The 20,805-nt window shown below is 41.8% G+C and overlaps 1 protein-coding gene across 10 annotated transcripts in view; it reads right to left on the reverse strand.

The window, feature by feature from the left end:
• The window catches only part of NEK1 (NIMA related kinase 1), a 144,859-nt gene that overhangs the window by 68,371 nt on the left and 55,683 nt on the right, over nucleotides 1-20,805 (reverse strand). For 7 of the 10 annotated variants that reach the window (XM_048847672.2, XM_048847673.2, XM_075127796.1 and 4 more), the window contains 2 exons: nucleotides 6,343-6,445; nucleotides 1,148-1,231 (listed from right to left, as the gene is read on the reverse strand). In XM_048847672.2, the coding sequence (XP_048703629.2) occupies nucleotides 1,148-1,231; nucleotides 6,343-6,445 (187 nt within the window). Of the gene's footprint in view, nucleotides 1-1,147; nucleotides 1,232-6,342; nucleotides 6,446-10,892; nucleotides 11,015-20,805 lie in introns of those variants that run through there. The other 3 variants (XM_048847678.2, XM_048847675.2, XM_048847679.2) reach the window with 2 other exon arrangements.

The raw sequence follows: 20,805 nt of genomic DNA on the forward strand, positions 1-20,805 counted from the left end.
ACGGGTAGTGATCCATGACTCCATGTCTAGTTGGCAGCCAGCATCAAGTGGAGTGCCCCAACGGCTGGTCCTGGGGCCGGTTTTGTTCAGTATCTTCATAAATGATCTGGAGGATGGTGTGGATTGCACCCTCAGCAAGTTTGCGGATGACACTAAACTGGGAGGAGAGGTAGATACAGGGGAGAGTAGGGATAGGATTCAGAGGGACGTAGACAAATTAGAGAATTGGGCCAAAAGAAATCTGATGAGGTTCAACAAGGACAAATGCAGAGTCCTGCACTTCGGGCGGAAGAATCCCATGCACCGCTACAGACTAGGGACCGAATGGCTCGGCAGCAGTTCTGCAGAGAAGGACCTAGGGGTTACAGTGGACGAGAAGCTGGATATGAGTCAACAGTGTGCCCTTGTTGCCAAAAAGGCCAATGGCATTTTGGGATGTATATGTACGGGCATTGCCAGCAGATCGAGGGATGTGATCGTTCCCCTCTATTCAACATTGGTGAGGCCTCATCTGGAGTACTGTGTCCAGTTTTGGGCTCCACGCTTCAAGAAGGATGTGGAAAAATTGGAAAGAGTCCAGCGGAGGGCAACAAAAATGATTAGGGGACTGGAACACATGACTTATGAGGAGAGGCTGAGGGAACTGGGATTGTTTAGTCTGCGGAAGAGAAGAAAGAGGGGGGATTTGATAGCTGCTTTCAACTACCTGAAAGGGGGTTCCAAAGAGGATGGCTCTAGACTGTTCTCAGTGGTAGCAGATGACAGAACAAGGAGTAATGGTCTCAAGTTGCAGTGGGGGAGGTTTAGGTTGGATATTAGGAAAAACTTTTTCACTAGGAGGGTGGTGAAACACTGGAATGCGTTACCTAGGGAGGTGGTGGAATCTCCTTCCTTAGAGGTTTTTAAGGTCAGGCTTGACAAAGCCCTGGCTGGGACGATTTAGTTGGGGATTGGTCCTGCTTTGAGCAGGGGGTTGGACTAGATGACCTCCTGAGGTCCCTTCCAACCCTGATATTCTATAATACTTTGGGATCTATGAAGTTCTTGTATTTATTATAAATTATAAACCATGCAGGAAAACAAGGCAGAGGCGAAGTCAAAGTGATGCTATTTTGTGATGAAGGTGGCAAACATGCGGGTAGCATACCTCTTCCTCCTTGTTTCTGGATTTCCTTCCTCTTGCAGAAATGGGCCTGCCTCCATAGATAGCTGCCAGGTTTTGCAGTGTACCCTGTTCACCATTTAATGTATCAAGTTTAAGAATGGCTAGGGCCAGAACATTATCTACCTTATCCAACAATAACTGTATTAAATTTCTTATGGGAAACATAGATGATTTTCAGCTCTTATGAGTTTCCCTGACAAGTCTTATTTACAAGAAACATTTGATAGTAATAATCAAAAACACTGAGTAATCAAAGAGAAAGCCTCAGAGCAGTCTAATAAATTAGATTTTTATACATATTTAGCTCCCTCTTCTGATCTCCATATGTGTCTAGTTTTTTCTAGCTAAATCTTTTATACTATAAATTCTCTGGGGTATGGGCTTTCTTTTTACTTGTCTTTTGCACCATTCGCAGCACACAGCGGACAATAATAATGCATTCCTCAGCTAAGCCTAGTATATCTAATCATTTTTATTCTAGTTTTAAATGTAAAATATTAACAATAGCTCATGGAAATTTTATTCATATCCAAAGTTAGATTAGTGTATATATAAACAGTTTAAGTACTTATCACAGCATTTACTAGATTTAAAAATAAATAAATAGAGTTGTATTGTAAATTGGCGACTAGAAACATTTTGCTTTTCCCTGCACTTCCGAAGTGTTTTCATACCAGAAAAATAAATAAAAATAAGAAAGGTATTTCTGGTTAAAAAAACATCATTTCTAATCTAATTAAAATGTTTGGTTTCATGACATTTGTTAAACAAAACCAAAGAGCATAAATGAACACTGGTTTTTCCACCAATCCTACCAGTATCAATGCTGGTTACAGCAAACATGAAGTCCTATTTTAAATCAGAGAAGAGTCACAATTGTGAAAGAGAAAGTAAATGTGTTGAACTGTAAACATGACAAATACAGTAAAATTGCCAAGACTGCACAGATAAATCCAGGGAACATATTGCCTAACTGTTCCCATCAAAAGTTAAAAATGCCTTAATATAATTACCAGTTCTTATGGAACTGCAGCCCCAAACTAGTGACCTTTTATTGACACCACACCAAAATCAGACTACTTGTGCGAGAAAGGGTTTCATGATAGTAAATTTTGCAAACACACACACACACACACCACAAAAACTAAGGAAGCCAATAATTAAAAACATAAGGGAGTTCACAACATAATTAAGCTCAAAACAACTGCAAGAAAAATTTAAAAGTTCACATTTTTCAACAGTGAGGTGGCAGTCACTTCTACTTCTGCTTGAAATTTGAAAAAACCTGAATAATAATTCTAATTTGCACAGACAGCCAATTCACTCAAGACTGTCCCATTAGTCAAAACAAAAATTTAAAATAAAATGGAGGTGCATGTAATGAGATGCTCCTGGGCGGGTCATCAGCAAGGGGAATCTGGATCTAAAAGCACAAGTCTCTACAGCTTGAGCTAAAAAAATCCATATCTGTTAACTAAAAGTCAGTAACTGACTTGTAAATCTCTATGTGGTCCAGCCAATAGAAAGGAATATAGCACCACACTGGGTACAAGTTACATGCTCCCACTGGCTGAGGAAACTTTAGAGGTCCACCCAGCTCAAATTCCAATTGCGGTCACTACTTGTAATGTGATTTCGCAGGTAGGTTTTTGATGGGCGGGGAAGATCATATCTGAGACATTTGGATTCAAGTAGTTCGAAGACTGCAGCAGACTTATAAACGTCAGTGATCCAACTACTACAGGAGGACTGCACAGCACAAGAAGTAAGCCTGGGTTACATAAGATCTGGAGATCTGCCATGAGCAGATGAAATTCTGATCTCAACTTATGATTGATAGAGTCCCTCAAAATAGGATAGAAATGTTTCTAACTGTTAACCCTTTCAATCTACAATAGCTGAGCTGAATGGAGAGTTTTCCAAATATTATCACAATGGGGAAAGGGGAGAGGGGAAGAGTGGAAGAGAGAGGGGATTTAAATTTCCAGCTCTTATAAAGCTGTGTAATACATGGTACCTATCAGCTTTACAAAAATGCTCACTGTCACCTCAAATGTCTTAAGTCTACTTTTCATGTTTATATTTAAATTAGCTTAAAATTATTTCTGGCAGCTTTGGAGCCATGGTATTTTAGAATAGAAGTTGTCTCTAAGTGAGAAAGAAATTGGAAGTAAAAGCTTTAAGAATTTAGGTATCTAGTTAGACACACTCAATAATACTTCATTCACTGTTTCATAGTTGAGTTCCTCTCAGAATATGAATATTAGAATCTTGTATTGCCAGGATTTGGATTTTATAATGCGAGACAGCAATGCAAATTCATTAATAGTTTAGGCCAGAAACACATTACTCACAGTAAGGATGGTTGAGGGGTCTGTCAATTCAGTTACTGAGCTTCGAAACTTCTAGCTAAAACGTAATCTAGGTCTACTACATTTATCTGAAGTCTGGTTTGGTATCTTATGTGAAGCCATTTGAGAGTCATAGTCCAACTCTTAAAAAGCCAGTGTTCGCATTTATGGCTAACTTAGTACAACACTTCCTCAGCTCTCGTCCCCTAACGCCCCTACTCTACTTCCTCCACATTGATGACATCTTCATCATCTGGACCCATGGAAAAGCCGCCCTTGAGGAATACCACCATGATTTCAACAATTTCCATCCCACCATCAACCTCAGCCTGGACCAGTCCACACAAGAGGTCCGCTTCCTAGACACTACAGTGCTAATAAGCGATGATCACATAACCACCACCCTATACCGGAAACCTACTGACTGCTATACTTACCTATATGCCTCCAGTTTTCATCCAGACCACACCACACAATTCATTGTCTACAGCCAAGCTCTAAGATACAACCACATTTGCTCCAATCCCTCAGACAGAGACAAACATCTACAGGATCTCTGTCAAGCATTCTTAAAACTACAATACCCACCTGCTGAAGTGAAGAAACAGATTGACAGAGCCAGAAGGGTACCCAGAAGTCACCTACTATAAGACAGGCCCAACAAAGAAAGTAACAGAAAGCCACTAGCCGTCACCCACAGCCCCCAACTAAAACCTCTCCAGCGCATCATCAAGGATCTACAACCTATCCTGAAGTACGATCCCTCACTCTCACAGACCTTGGAAGACAGGCCAGTCCTCGCTGACAGACAGCCCCACAACCGAAAGCAAATACTCACCAGCAACAAAAACACCAACCCAGGAATCAAACCCTGCAACAAACCCCAGTGCCAACTCTGTCCACATATCTATTCAAGGGACACCATCATAGGAACTAACCACATCAGCCACACCATCAAGGGCTCATTCACCTGCACATCTACCAATGTGATATATGCCATCATGTGCCAGCAATGCCCCTCTGCCATGTACACTGGCCAACTGGACAGTCTCTACGCTAAAGAATAAATGGACACAAATCTGACATCAGGAATGACAACATTCCAAAACCAGTAGGAGAACACTTCAATCTCCCTGGTCACTAAATAACAGACCTAAAAGTGGCAATTCTTCAAAAACAGACTCCAGTGTGAAACTGCAGAACTGGAATTAATTTGAAAACTGGACACCATCACATTAGGCCTGAATAAAGACTGGGAGTGGTTGGGTCATTACAAAACCTAAACCTCATTTCCCTCTACTGTTACTCACACCTTCTAGTCAACTTTTTAAATGGGCCACTCATTTCCACTGCAAAAGTTATTTTTCCTCCCTTGGTATCCTACTGTTAATTGAATTGTCTCATTAGCACTGACCCCCCACCCACACTTGGTAAGGCAAATCCCATCTTTTCATATTCTGTGTATTTATACCTCCCTACTGTATGTTCCACTCCAAGCATCTGATGAAGTGAGTTTTAGCCCACAAAAGTTCATGCCCAAACAAATATGTTAGTCTCTAAGGTGCCACAAGGACTCCTCGTTGTTTTTACACATTAATTAGGCAATCTTAGTGATTTCTTCTCTATTATACTACATTAATTGCAACCAAGGCCAAGGACTGAATGGATATCAAACACTGAACTCATCCCTGAACAGTAAGCCTTTTCCTAAACTGATGTAGACCATGTGTGTCATGAAGGCCACTTGTTGATTTGAGTTATGGTTTTGAAAGGTGTAATCTGTCTTCATGCCACCTTAAGACAAAGACACTGACAGAAGCCTCTTAAGGATGCTTCACTACCTTACACATCAGCAAAGGGGACTGCAGTAATCATCAAAATTGAAACAGAGAAGATATATAAGGAATTTGTCCACTGGCACCAAAATTAGCCCTGAAATGAAGAAGTGGCCGGTAAAACAGTACTCTAAGATTCAGTAATACCGGAGTAAGGGGACTCATTTACAACTTCGTTGTCCCTTTGACCCAACTGCAACAAGACCGCAACCAGCTCCACCTGGGTCTAAAGGACAACAATATTGTAACAGGATCCCTGACTTGGCTGTATTTGTGGTGTGGACTGGTGTTGGAAAACACAAATCTCTTTGCCTATTCAAAAAACAAACAAACATCGTTCAACTGAACAATGGAACTATCCTAAGCAAATAAGTTATTTAATGAAGCTGCAGTATTGTGAAAAACTTTCCAAAGTAGTATTACATTTATAATTGAAACAACTAGATGGACACAAAAAGATAACTCATCTACATGTTATACCAATGTTCAAAAGTTTTAACCTCCATTAAAGGTTAAAACTATTTGTTGATTTTAACTTTGATGTTGAGTGTTTATAATATGTTTAAAGTAAAAATTATTTTAATGTACTTAATTTAAAAATAACTTAATATGCATATAGGTTATTGTAAATCAAGGGAATGTAGCTGAGACACAGCGGACAAACTACCGTAAACTGCAAGCTGCTGAACAATGCACAAAGTTCACATAATTAATTTTAAATGTACTTATCAATGTAAAAATTGTTTTCCAGTTCTTATCTACTTAAATTTATAATTTCAAAATAAAATTTTTAAAACTCCACCAATGCACTGTTACTGTAAGATAATCAGCAAAAGTTAAGTACATTTTTAAACATGTCAACTATTAATCATAAAACCAGAACGTAAAATGTTTGATGAAATGAAACACTATGTCTCACTTTTCAAAAGGATGTATATTCATTACTGACAATTATTAATAGTAATATAAATATGAAGACCAAATCCCATACCATATGTCCTTCAGCACGAGCTTTGTTTTGCATAGCTTCCCTCTTTCGTTGCCAGAATTCCTCAACTTGTTTTGCTCTTTCTGCTGCTACCCATCCTCTTTGCCTGAGTAATTGGAACATATGCCAATTAAAAGTTTCTGAATGCCACATTCAAAATGAATGTATTTACATACAATAACAGGAGAACAAAGAAGTCAGCATTCTGTGAAGGCACCATCTAATAGCACCTTTTACCAGCCAAAAACAAAACACAGACATTTCACAAAAGGAAGTTGACAGGAAGCTCACTTGGTTTGTCCCCACTTTTGAAAAAGCAGTTACAACCCCCAATGTTTTCCATCCACACAGTGGGGTCTTACAACTTGGCTAGTGAGGTTATTTTTACTAAAGCATGAAGTTATTCCAGAGGTTCTCAAATTGTGGTGTGTGAATCACTATCAGTCCATAGAACACTTGAAGATGGTCTGCAGACAGCTGGCTGATCACTTGGCACTGACTGTTCCTTATTTCCAGATGCTAAACTTCATTAAAAGACAGCCAAAGATACAATACTTTAATGTGTAAGCACAATTGCTGTAGTTGCCAAGGGGTGTTATGCAACTGCAAATGGGAGGTGGTGCATGCAAGTCCAACTGGGAAAGGAAAGGGTGTATGAGAATCTCGGGATTAAGATGTGGTCTATCCTGTGGTAAAGTTTGATAACTACTGTTCACTTCAGATTAACTGATTTGTGAGATAAAGAAATTCTGCCTCAATGCTATATCACTCAATCATGTCAGCTTATATTACAATTTTGCAGCACAGGTGTTTTCCCAAACAGGAAACTACTTTTCCAAAGACTAAAAATAAGACAACATGGTTGTGATGGCAAAGGCAGCAGCCAGAAACTAAGATATAGAAAATAACAAAATATTTTTAAAAGAAAAAAGTACAAATTTAGACAATAATGACAAAATGTATAATGTGTACAGTATCAACCTGGTGATTTATCACACATTAGAAATGTTAAAAAGGTGAATGAAATAATGTTGTAATGCAAAGATATTTCGGTTTTATTCCTGAGGATTTTACAAGTGAATCAATTATGGTTGCACCATGTTTTCCAGTTGGGTTTCCATTTCTCCCTCATTCCTCTAAGCTATCTAAGGCTGTAATATCAAACTCCAAAATGTCAGGTTCCATCACCCCTCTGTAACACTGTTTTCTCTGTTGGCAGACAAGCTTGAAATTATGCCACTGGAAACAATAGTGTTAGTATAAGTCCCAAATTTCATTATTGTTTGATGCAAGACGAAGTAATTTCATGCCTAGAAAACTGTCAAGTAAACTGAATATAAATTCCATAATCAAAGTACATATCTAGTGTCCAATAGCACCGTGTACAGCCAAATAAGTGATCAACATACAATACCAGAGAAAAAAATAAACCTTGTTCCATTACAAAAGTAACCATCTTTAACTCCAAAAACCATGTGGTATAGTTCAGGCTTTTTGAAGTTTTAGTGCACATAAAGATTACTTAATGTATGCTGTAAGCATGATGAAAGAACTAACTAAAAATAAACGTCCTTTTTGTGAGGCTCTGGAACTACATGTAGCCAACCAGAAGAAGCTCTCAGAGTAGCACCCGTGTTAGTCTGTATCCGCAAAAAGAACAGAACAGGAGTACTTGTGGCACCTTAGAGACTAATAAATTTATTAGAGCATAAGCTTTCGTGGGCTACAGCCCACTTCATCAGATGCACAGAATGGAACATATAGTAAGACGACATTATATATATACATACATACACACACACACACAGATAAGTTAGAAGTTTCCATACAAACTGTGAGAGGCTAACTAGTTAAGATGAGCTATTATCAGCAGGAGAAAAAAAAAAACTTTTGTAGTGATAATCAAGATGGCCCATTTAGACAGTTGACAAGAAGGTGTGAGGATACTTCACATGTGGAAGTAGATTCAATACGTGTAATGACCCAGCGACTCCCAGTCTCTATTCAAACCCAAGTTAATGGTATCTAGTTTGCATATTAATTCAAGCTCAGCAGTTTCTCCTTGGAGTCTGTTTTTGAAACTTTTCTGTTGCAGAATTGCCACTCTTAAATTTTTTACTGAGTGGCCAGAGAAGTTGAAGTGTTCTCCTACCGGTTTTTGAATGTTAGGATTCCTGATGTCAGATTTGTATCCATTTATTCTTTAGCATACAAACTGTCCAGTTTGGCCAATGTACATGGCAGAGGGGCATTGCTAGCACATGATGGCATATATCACATGGGTAGATGTGCAGATGAACGACCCCCTGATGGTGTGGCTAATCTGATTAGGTCCTATGATGGTGTCACTTGAATAAATATGTGGACAGAGGAGGCATTTGGGCTTTGTTGCAAGGATAGGTTCCTAGGTTAGTGTTTTTGTTGTGTGGTTGCTGGTGAGTATTTGCTTCAGGTTGGGGGGCTGTCTGTAGGCAAAGGACTGGCCTGGCCTGTCTCTCAAGATTTGTGAGAGTGATGGGTCGTCCTTCAGGATAGGTTGTAGATCCTTGATGATGCGTTGGAGAGGTTTTAGTTGGGGGCTGAAGGTGACAGCTAGTGGCATTCTGTTATTTTTTTTGTTGGGCCTATCCTGTAGTAGGTGACTTTTGGGTATTCTTCTGGCTCTGTCAATCTGTTTCTTCACTTCAGCAGGTGGGTGTTGTAGTTTTAAGAATGCTTGATAGAGATCTTGTAGGTGTTTGTTTCTGTCTGAGGGATTGGAGCAAATGTGGCTGTATCGTAGAGCTTGGTTGTAGACAATGGATTGTGTGGTGTGTCCTGGATGGAGGCTGGAGGCATGTAGGTAAGTATAGCGGTCAGTACGTTTCCGGTACAGGGTGGTGTTTATGTGACCATCGCTTATTAGCACAGTAGTGTCCAGGAAATGGACTGCTTGTGTGGACTGGTCTAAGCTGAGGTTGATGGTGGGATGGAAATTGTTGAAATCATGGTGGAATTCCTCAAGGGCTTCTTTCCCATGGGTCCACATGATGAAGATGTCATCAATGTAGCGCAAGTAGAGTAGGGGCATTAGGGGATGAGAGCTAAGGAAGCTTTGTTATAAGTCCTCCATAAAAGTGTTAGCATACTGTGGGACCATGCGGGTACTCATAGCAGTGCCGTTGACTTGAAGGTATATATTGTCCCCAAATGTGAAATAGCTGTGGGTGAGGACAAAGCCGCAAAGGTCAGCCACCAGGTTTGCTGTGACATTATCAGGGATACTGCTCCTGATAGCTTGTAGTCCATCTTTGTGTGGAATGTTGGTGTAGAGGGCTTCTACATCCAGTGGCCAGGAGGGTGTTTTCTGGAAGATCACCGATGGATTGTAGTTTCCTCAGGAACTCAGTGGTGTCTTGAAGACAGCTGGGAGTGCTGGTAGCGTAGGGCCTGAGGAGAGAATCCACATAGCCAGACAATCCTGCTGTCAGGGTGCCAATGCCTGAGATGATGGGGTGTCTAGGATTCCCAGGTTTATGGATCTTGGGAAGCAGAGAGAATACCCCTGGTCGGGATTCTTGGCATGTGTCTGCATAGATCTGTTCCTGTGCCTTTTCAGGGAGTTTCTTGAGCAGTGGTATAGTTTCTTTTGGTAATCCTCAGTGGGATCAGAGGATTATGGCCTGTAGAATGTGGGGTTAGAGAGCTGCCTAGCAGCCTCTTGTTCATATTCCAACTTATTCATGATGATGACAGCATCTCCTTTGTCAGCCTTTTTGATTATGATGTCAGAGTTGTTCCTGAGGCTGTTGATGGCGTTGTGTTCAGCACGGCTGGGATTATGGGGCAAGTGATGCTGCATCTGATGAAGTGAGCTGCAGCTCACGAAAGCTTATGCTCAAATAAATTGGTTAGTCTCTAAAGGTGCCACTAGTACTCCTTTTCTTTTTGCTTTTCCACAATTTCAGCCTGTGCATGTCAACGGAAGCAATCTACGTAGAAGTCCAGTCTGTTGTTTCGACCTTTAGGAGTCCACACAGAATCCTTCTTTTTGTAGTGTTGATAGGAAGGATTCTGTGGGTTAGTATGTTGTTCAGAGGTGTGTTGGAAATATTCTTTGAGCCAGACACATCGAAAGTAGGATTCTAGGTCACCACAGAACTGTATCATGTTCGTGGGCCTGGAGGGACAAAAGGAGAGGCCCTGAGATAGGACAGACTTTTCTGCCAGACTAAGAGTACAGCTGGAAAGATTAACAATATTGTTGGATGGGTTAAGGGAACCAATGTTGTGGCTCCTTGTGGCATGTAGTAGTTTAGTATCCTTTCTCCTTTGTAGAGAAGCAAAGTTTGTTATAAATGGCTTGTCTAGTTTTTGTAAAGTCCAGCCACAAGGAAGTTTGTGTGGAAGGTTGGTTTTTTATGAGAGTATCCAGTTTTGAGAGCTCATTCTTAATCTTTCCCTGTTTGCTGTAGAGGATGTTGATCAGGTGGTTCCGCAGTTTCTTTGAGAGTGTGTGGCACAATCTCTCAGCATAGTCTGTGTGATAAGTAGATGTTAATGGATTTTTTTACCTTTAGTCCTTTTCGTATGATGTTCATCTGTTTGCATTTGGAAAGGAAGATGTCTGTCTGTATCTGCACGAGTTTTTTCATGAAGTTGATGGATTTCCGTTCCATACAGCTAAATTCAGCACCTTTCATAATGACAGGTTTGAGAGTAGCAGCCGTGTTAGTCTGTATCCACAAAAAGAACAGGAGTACTTGTGGCACCTTAGAGACTAACAAGTTTATTAGAGCATAAGCTTTCGTGGGCTACAGTCCACTTCATCGGATGCATAGAATGGAACATATAGTAAGCGCGCGCACACACACACACACAAGTTACCATACAAACTGTGAGAGGCTAATTAGTTGAGCTATTATCAGCAGGAGAAAAAAACTTTTGTAGTCTGAAAGCCATGCAGACACTTGACAAAAAGATGTGAGAATACTTAACTTAAGGAAATAGATTCAATTTGCAACAGAAAAGCTTCAAAAACAGACTCCAAGGAGAAACTGCTGAGCTTGAATTAATATGCAAACTAGATACCATTAACTTGGGTTTGAATAGAGACTGGGAGTGGCTAGGTCATTACACATATTGAATCTGTTTCCTTAAGTTAAGTATCCTCACACCTTCTTGTCAACTAAGTGGTTTCAGACGACAAAAGTTTTTTTCTCCTGCTGATAACAGCTCATCTTAACTAATTAGCCTCTCACAGTTTGTATGGTAACTTCCAACGTGCGTGCGTGCGTGTGTGTGTTCTCGTTCCATTCTATGCATCCGATGAAGTGGACTATAGCCCACGAAAGCTTATGCTCTAATAAATTTGTTAGTCTCTAAGGGGCCACAAGTACTCCTGTTCTTTTTGCAGAACAAGCTTGTTTATAATCATATATTGCATACAATATTTGACAAGCAGAAAGGTTCACTCAAATATCACTAGTAATATGAATTTGTAATCATTTACATCCACAGTGTGTGGTACAGGAATGGAATACATGATACAAAGACAACAGTTTTAAGATCTAGTGAAAGGCTCTGTTAAACTACATAAGGTTTTTCAGTCACTCAGATACATGTATGAACTAATTTAAAAATAAATGCAACTGAACTACTGTTTTTTTTAGTTAGTTTCTTGCTTTAACCAACCATCCTACTCTCATACCCTTGCAGTTCACCTTTAGTTGAAACCATCACACACAAGGGAACTATTACTAAGTTAAATAGTGTAATGCTTATAGGTAATACACTGAGTATTTCACACATTTCTGACGATAATATCATGGTTTAAGTCCAAAGATGATCCAATTTATAAATGAAAAACACTCTGAAAAGGTGAGATCTAGAAGAAATCATATTCAACCCTATTCTTTCCCCACCCTGGTTGGTCTTAATTTCTTTAAATCTTTATGGCTCAAACTAGACTTGAAAAAATAGGTAATGTTTGAAATATTAGTTAACATGCGATGTTTAATGGACATGTTTTTAAGCACGAGTGTAGACAGGGTTTAAACCTTTAAAATATTTTGGCTGGTCATATTCACACTAGTGTTTAAAAATGCTGGTTAAAATATGTTAGCTAACATGTTTTAACCAGCATTTTTGAAAATACAACCCATTTTCCTAGCCTAGACATGGCCTGGGGAGAGGGAGGGAAGGAGGGAGGGAAATGGGGAGGGGGAAATCGAAGAAATTAAGTCCGAAGGTGGCAGATGTAGCTGACTAGATGCCCACTTACTGGGTGCAGCAGGAAAAACATTAACTACATCACAAAGGCTCAAGTTACTGCATAGGAAACAGTAACCAAAACAGTGAATGTCATTACCATCATCATCATGGCAAATCCCAAAAGGAAATGGCCTCTTTCCAGATCAAGCACCACCCAGTTCAATCTCTGGCAAAAGTGCAGTAGGTGATCTTGGCAGTACATTGGAAAGCTTACTGTGACACCGAAACTCCTGATGCCCAACATGGTTGCTGGCCATGCAGTGGCACTCTGATACATATGCTTTGAAATTCAGCTGTGTTGCACTATCTAATAAAACGTCCATACAAGAAAGCTGCTGGAACCAAACCAGTGCTAGTGGAGGAAGTTGTTGGGTTCGGCTTTATTTTTGATCTTCTCCTGCCACTTGATACAAAGCAGCTGATGCAAACAAGAAGAACTGCAAACATCAATCTGGCGTTCTTCAGCTTTGCTCAATGCCCATGTTTCACTTCGATTCTAACACCTGAATACACTCTACATTAACACTCCTTTGATCTAGAGTTATTTAATTAAATGTAGAAATAATGTAACAGCAAAAACTACATGATATAGGCAGTTGAAAACAATATAATCAACATCTCCTTTCATTTCTATTAACATACGAATGAATTAGTTTGAATGCACACTAAACACTTAACACTTCTTTGATGTTCACATACACGTGAATTGTCCCGAGACTCTGACATGCGCTGGCACCTGGCCTGTCAGCCTCAAAGAAGGTTCCCTTGAGATGTGGACTGTGCCCTGGTGGAGTGGGCATGCAGCTTGTCAGGTGACTGCTAGTCCACTGGTTGGTAACATGATCTAATGCACTGGACAATCCAACTAAATATTCTCCACGTAGAAATGGCTTGTCCTTTGACACTCCCCGTGTAAGAAAGAACGAGCTTGGGTGACTTCCAGAAACATTTTGTTCTGTCCTGGTATAATAAAATAGCTCTACATACATCTAGAGTACACAATCTTTGCTCTGCTCTACCAGCATGACACCTGGGAAAGAATACAAGTAACTGGATGATTTCATTAGTGTGGAATTCAGACACCAACTTTGGGAAGAAATCTGGGATGTGGTCTCAGAGACTGTCATTATGAATGATAGTATAAGATTTATAGTATAAAATGGCTCTGCTATCTGGGTTTGCATTCTCCAACTTCTAGCAGACGTGATTGTCAAGAGGAAGGCCAATTTCATAGAAAGAAAGGGTAAAGAGCATGTAACCACAGGCTGGAAGGGGACATCCACCAGCTTCAAAAGGAAAAAGTTAAGATCCCAAGTTGGGGCTGGATTTCTGACAAGTGAGAATAGCCTCAAGATGCTCTTCAGTAAACTGTTTGCCAGAGGATGAAAGAAAATTGGTCACAGGTGAGTAAATTGCAGAGATGGCCACCAAGTGAATCTGTAGCGTGCTTAGCAAGTGACCAGAGTTCAAGTGCAGGAAATAGTCCAGAATCTATTGTATTCCAGTATGCAGAGGGGAAGACTGATGCTGTAAAGCTCCATTTGTAAATCTGAAGAAGTACATGGACCTAGTGGAAGTTCTCCTGCTATTAATAGGGATTTTCTAAATGTCCTGTGAGCAGACCAACTCCACTAGTGTCAGCCAGCCAGCATCCATGCTACCAGGTGGAGAGCACTCATGTTTGGGTGCAAAAGGTCATTTGCCTCGGCCACAACGAGGCTATAAGGATTATCCTGGTTTTCTCTTGCTTGATCTTCTGCAGAACACTGGGAAGCAGGGGGATGGGAGGGAACGTATTTAGGCCCTCTATTCAAGAGAGGAGAAAGGCATCCAAAAAAAAGCTGGGACACTTGTTCTGGTTTCCCAAAGAGGTCCTTGTGGGGGAGTCCCCCAGAAGGTTAAAAGTGTCCTGAAGGACCCTCGGGTGGCACAACTACTTGTGGTTGTCACAGAAATGCCTGCTCTGGCCGTCTGCCCTCATGTTGTCCACTCCTGGGAGATGGCTGACAAAGTAATGTGTGACAAAAACCCAGAGTTAAATGACCTCTTGGCATAAGTAAGACAGCTGCCATGTTGTCAGACATCACCAACACAGATCGGCACCAAATGTCCAGAAAGAAGGCAGTGCATGCTGTGGGTATAGTCATGAGTTCTAGAACACCAATGTGCAGGGCCCTTTCTGTATGGACCACAGGCCCTGAGTTTTAAAGTTCCCCATTTGAGTCCCGCATCCAAGCAAGGAGGCAACAGTTATGATAGTCCTTGAGGGTGAAATGGTGCTGTAAAGAAAACTCTTGCAAATGTTGCACTAGTCCTTCCCCCAGTCTAGTGACTGAAGGACTGACAAGCAGAGATGCTGTGACAAATATCTTGAATAAACCTTGCTGAATTTAAGTATTTTAGGAATTCATTGTATTAAAAATGCTAAGTGTTTATGTACTATTGAGGGACTGTACATATTTCCACGGGGAGAGGGACTACAGCCCTCCAGGAACTAATAAAGGTGGGTGTGGTTAGGCAAATTCAATCGATTTTAATACCTCCAGAGGGCTACCACCATTTGTAGAGAGGCTCGCATATGCTAGTTTAAACTGGATTCTTCATGGGCCAGACGACAATGAAAAGACTGTTGGTTCAATACCCTGAATTAAAACTGACCCAGGGTCTTCTCTCTGATCCAGCACATGGACAGGACCTCTGATCCAAGGGAGGCATCAATCAGGGAAGGGATAGATCTTTGGCCCATTTGGGTGCTTGTTTTGAACTGAATCTGTGATGAACTTGTAGCTACAGAAAAAAAAAAAATCTCAGTGAGGTTTGAAGGACTAACCACAAAACAAAGTCCTGGTTGCAGTTGGGGGAGGGGGTGATTTCTGGTAAGCTTATTACCATGCATGCAAGTTCTTTTATTGTTTTTAATACGTTTTCTCTGTAATGATTTTATCTTAAGAGGACAAGTGCTTGCATAGAAAGAACTGTGTGGTAACTTAACTGTTGGCATTACATAGTTTACCATCTCCGACAGAAGCAAATCAGGCCTACTTAGACAGTCTATCATTTGGAGAACAACAGCGTAGTCAGGGAACTGTTCAATCTGGAAATACCCCCGTCACAAAGGAGGAAGATGCAGGACTCTGCCCAACAGAGGTGATGGCTGGATGACCCAGGGGGAATAGACTTTCAGTTGCTCTGAACTAGGATAACCTTGACTGGATGGCATCTTCTTGGCCAGAAAGCCAAGGATAGTCGTGCTGCAAGTGGCCAGAAGCAGAGTCCAGTGTATGGGATAACAAATACACATGCTGCCACTGGACCAAAAGCCTGAGGCTTTTGTGAGGGCGTGGGGACTGCAGGTGGGAGCAGATATAGTATTTTATATGAAATCTGTCATGTTGCAGGTTGGCAGTCACAAGACCTGTGTTGAATACAGTCCCAGTGAATTCTATTTATCAAGCAGGATTTAAATATAAGCTTCATTTTGTTCCCAAAGAGGTCTAGACAAGTGAACAAGTGTAGGATGGACACGATGTATGTCCAAACTTGAGACTGCATGTGGCCCCTGACGAGCCACTCAACCAAGTATGGGAACATCTGAATGCCCACCCTTTTCAAGTGAGCTGCAACCACTGCAAGGCACTTCATGAAAACACAAGGTGCTGTTAAAAGCATGAAGGGCAGATCCCAGTATTGGTAATGTTTGTTGTTCAACACATACCTTAGAAAACACTTATGTACTGGGGGAATCACGATGTCAAGAGAAACTACTTGTCCTTCTGGACCAGAAAGGGAATGATGGATCCAAGGGAGACCAACTTGTGCTTCATAAAAGTATTGAAAGCTCTGACATCTAGAGTCAGACAGAACACCCTGACTTCTTGGGAGTAAAGAAATACCTTGACTAGAACGCCCTTCCCCTGCAGTGAGGGGGAACTTCTATCACACCCAGACCCAGAAGGGACTATGCCTCATGTTGAAGCAGAGTCCTGTGGGAGGGTTCCCTGAAGAGAGTCAGGAAGGAACTGGATAGCACAGCCTTTCTGGACCACATCCAAAACACAACCATCTGGAGGAGATGTTGGATCAGGTCTGTTGAAAGCAAGACAGACAGTTGCCAAAAGGAAGAGAGGGTAAAGAACATAGAATAACTGATATGCTGCCCCCAAGCACCAAGTCAAATATGCTACCCGGTCAGTGTCATTCTGGGAGTTTTAATAAAGAGGTTGCCCCCTCTCCCCCGCAGATTTCTTTCTCAAGGGCCGCTGTCTGCATCCCTGGGCTTTGAGTGTTGTGTACTGGAAGAAGGGCTGATGTTGACAGGTAGAGACTTTTCCATAGGGGTTGGCACCAATAGTCCTGGTATGAGGCTAGATCAGTACTGGGTTTTGGCAACAGCCATAGATTCACCAAGAAAAACAAGATCAGTTCAACTGATACTGCAGAGCCCCAACACCTGCCTGGAGAGGATTGGCAACTTCCCTGTAAGTCAAAAGACAAGAGGGAACCACTTCTTGAAAAAGGGGGTGCTCCTCCCATAGTCATAGGGGGCACTTGGCCCAAAGATGGGGGCAACAAGGTTACTGAATCCAGGAACCTTAGTGGAATCAGAGGAGGGTACAGTTCTAAAAGGTATAGTGGTGCCAGGCCTAGTAAAGTAGTCTTAGGTGAGGATATGCCTGGCTGGTACCAGAGTAGAGCTTCTGCCCAGTACCATGGTGGCCACTCCGATGCCTTGGTACCAAAGACACTAAAATGACCACGGACGCAGCTGCCAGAGCTTCTAGTATGTGTGGTTCTGTTCTGCTAGTACAAGCTCCAATGTTCAAGGAACATTTTTTAAGTTTTGAAACACATTTAATGACCAACAGGCTGGTGGTCTGAGGCCTTGCAGTCAGATCTGGAGAGGGTAATTTTCACCTCTTCTCCTTAGAAGACATACAACTTGTCTCTATGCTTTCTGGATGACGAAGGCATCAGCTTGGGAAAGTCTTAGGCAGATGCCAGGGCAGAAGTTGAAGCCCTCTGGACTTCAAAAGCCTGGACACTTGGGAGTCCAGGGTCATCACTGCTCCATAATGAACACCCTCTGGTGTGCCTCTCTTGAGTACTGGGTCTGCTTTGAGAAGGACCTACAAATTTCACAGCGATCTGCAGCATGCCCCTCACCGAGGCAGAACAGAAACCTCACAGGATGAGCAGTTCTTAAATCCCAGGGATTTCCCATGGTCAGCCATAGTAGGCAACATCACCAGCGACCAAAGAAGAGGGCTCTTCTTCCTCTAAGGCATCCTGAAGAGGTAACTAACTACTGCAAAAATCGCTGTAGGAAAAAAATTGTTGGAGGGAGTAGTTCCAATAAATACCACCAGTGGTAGAGAATGAACTGTCTCTCACAGGAAAGTTCCACCCTTTACACCTTCACAAAGTGTACAAGGAAGGGAAGGGCACATGCATCATCCCATTAGATACAGCTGACTAGAAATTTCTTCTATGTGCTTGCACTGGATATACATTCAACTAATATGGATATGGACTAGCTCTCAAAGAAGAACCACATCTGGCTTTCAAGCACCCTCCAGCACCTGCAATGATGCTGCCCAAATATCTGACACTTGCTACATACTTGATGTCCTATCTGGGCAGGTTAATACAGAACTGGGTGTAAACTGGAGCTGGAGGCTGCTTGCTAGTGGGGAGGAGGAGCTGGAGGGTTCCCAGAAGCTGCAGTTCTCAGCATCCCCTGAAGGAAGGAGGCAGCGTGCAGGAAACTCCACAAAAGTCCGGGATGCAGCATCAGGCTGCTTCTCCCTCTGGATCCTTGGGCTTTGGAGGTTAGGGGGTGCGGGTGTCCGGCCTTGGGGAGGCCCCCTTGACTGGGCATTGGGTGGGGGGCATGGCTGGCCTTTGGTGGGGAGAGGATGCAAGGGTCTGGGCTGGGTGGGGGCCCACAGCTGAACTCTGGGGTATAAGGGGTGCATGTGAGTGTCTGGGCGGGGGAGATGACTCTGCAGCTGGGCTTTAGGGGGAACCCACACTTGGGCTCTGGAGAGAAAGGGATAGGTGTCAGGCCCCTCTGCTGGTCTGAGGCGGAGGGGGTGGGGTAGAGAAACTGGTTTCTTTACCTCTACTGCTGGGGAAAATTTTTTGTATCTGTATTGTTACAGACATAGTTGCTGAGAGGTATTTTGAAATAAATGACAAAAATAATTGAAACTGGCCTGATTATATAGTGTTATTTTGACAAAATAAAAAATGTGGAATTTTGAAGAATTTAAAAATACCGTGTCTAGAACTTTTAGTTTTTTGGCACGGAACTGCCCCAGGAGTATATCAGTCACTGCAGATATTAAACGATGGTGACAGAACGCAGGCTTGCCAGACTCCAGTGGAGATAGAAAACCATGCCACCTATCTGCTACTGACTCAAAGGCAGATTTCCATTCCCTTATAGGCTTCTTCCCTCAATGGCACCATCTTCCAAGGGACACCAAGTCACCTCATCACATCCCACAAACTTGCTCAATGCAATGAATCAAAGGTCTGACTGAAGTCTATAAAAAGTGTTGCACAGAATTTATTAAATTCAACCATCTTCTCAAAGCACTGCATCAAAGTAAAGATCTGGTCAACAAAGGAACACCCAGATCTAAAGCTGCACTGAGTATCCCAGCACTTGCTATGAAGTGCATTGTTGATTTGAGACATTAAGACAGAAGTAAAGTTGGTCCCAGGGAAGGTAAACAGCATAATCTTTCTCTAGTTCAGTAGTTCTCGAACTGTTTACTGGTGACCCCTTTCACATAGCAAGCCTCTGAGTGCGACCCCCCTTATAAATTAAAAACACATTTATATATATTTAACACCATTATAAATACTGGAGGCAAAGAGGGGTTTGGGGTGGAGGCTGAGAGCTCATGACACCCCACGTAATAGCCTTATGACCACCAAGGGGTCCCGACCCCCGTTTGAGAACACCTGCTGTAGTTGCTCTTTTCAGCCTTATTATTCTTTTTGAACAGATGCAGAATAGCACCCTTCTTCCAGTCATCAAGGATGAAGATAGTGTGCCAGATGGCCTGGAAGAACATATGCAGTCACGGTACAACAATAGTCTTGACTGTCTTCCACAATTCAGAGATAGTGATTATGTGCTAATACACAAAATGGTAAATGACTTCATTAAACAGAGATTTTATAATATGATATTAATGTTACAAATTTTAGGACTGAAAAGCCAGAAAGGCAAAGTTAAGACTGCATGTGCAAGCTTAACTTTGTCCCCTTAGACATATGGATGATGATAGTTTGAGTTAGGTAATCACATATTTTTCAATACAATACAGTAAAATTAGTTATCTAAAGATTGGGCTGGAGAACGAGTCAATCTTTGCCCTGGTATTCCTCCTATCCCCACCTGTTGCTACCCCTCAGTTTTATCTCTGGGCGGGAATTAGGTTCTTTGGGACATATTTTTCAGCCCTTCCTCCCTGTAGCAGCTGTTTAGGTAAAGACGTGGGAGAGGATTTCGCCCTGTCTGCTTTGGCAAGGGAAACTAGGTTAATGAACTGTGCCTGAGCACTGTTCTTGCTAAAAAGACACTGTCACAACTGAGTGGTATAGACATAGCCTTTGAGGTCATACCACGCAGATCATACCTAGGAAAAAGAAGGGTAGCATAAAAGAAGCTCAACTTGGGAGTGGGCATTTGTTTTAAAAATGTTTACACTTATTGAAGAAACCCCCCCTCCCCCCCCACAATTTTAGTAGTAATGACAGCACTCTTCCACAGTTCAACGACATTGTTACCATACAATGACATACCCTCTTTTTAGCTATATTACCCGGTCTTCCCATTTCTGGTCAGCAGTGTTGGAAAGCTACTCTCATCCCCAGCCTGCTCCGCCAAAGTCTCCTCCTGAGCAACATGCTTTAAGCAGAGCAACTGGAAATACAGTAGTGGAAGCAGGCTAGTGATGAGTTTTGTAAGACTTCCACACGAGAGAATCAAACAGGTCAGGTAACAGGAAGAGTTGGGAAAAGGAGGGAATGCCCCAGGACAGCTGGTAGAGAACTATGGACTATTTAAAAAAAAAAAAAGAGGTTTATGGGTTAGTCCAGGCTGTCATTTCATTAGTAGTTTATATTTTGGGTCTTTAAACCAAAAGCACAGCACTCTTAAAGGCTGCTCGTAATTAGTTACCAGACTAATTTTTTAAC

The sequence above is a fragment of the Caretta caretta genome, chromosome 4 (genome assembly GCF_965140235.1).
Source record: "Caretta caretta isolate rCarCar2 chromosome 4, rCarCar1.hap1, whole genome shotgun sequence".
Classification (NCBI taxonomy): Eukaryota; Metazoa; Chordata; order Testudines; family Cheloniidae; genus Caretta; species Caretta caretta.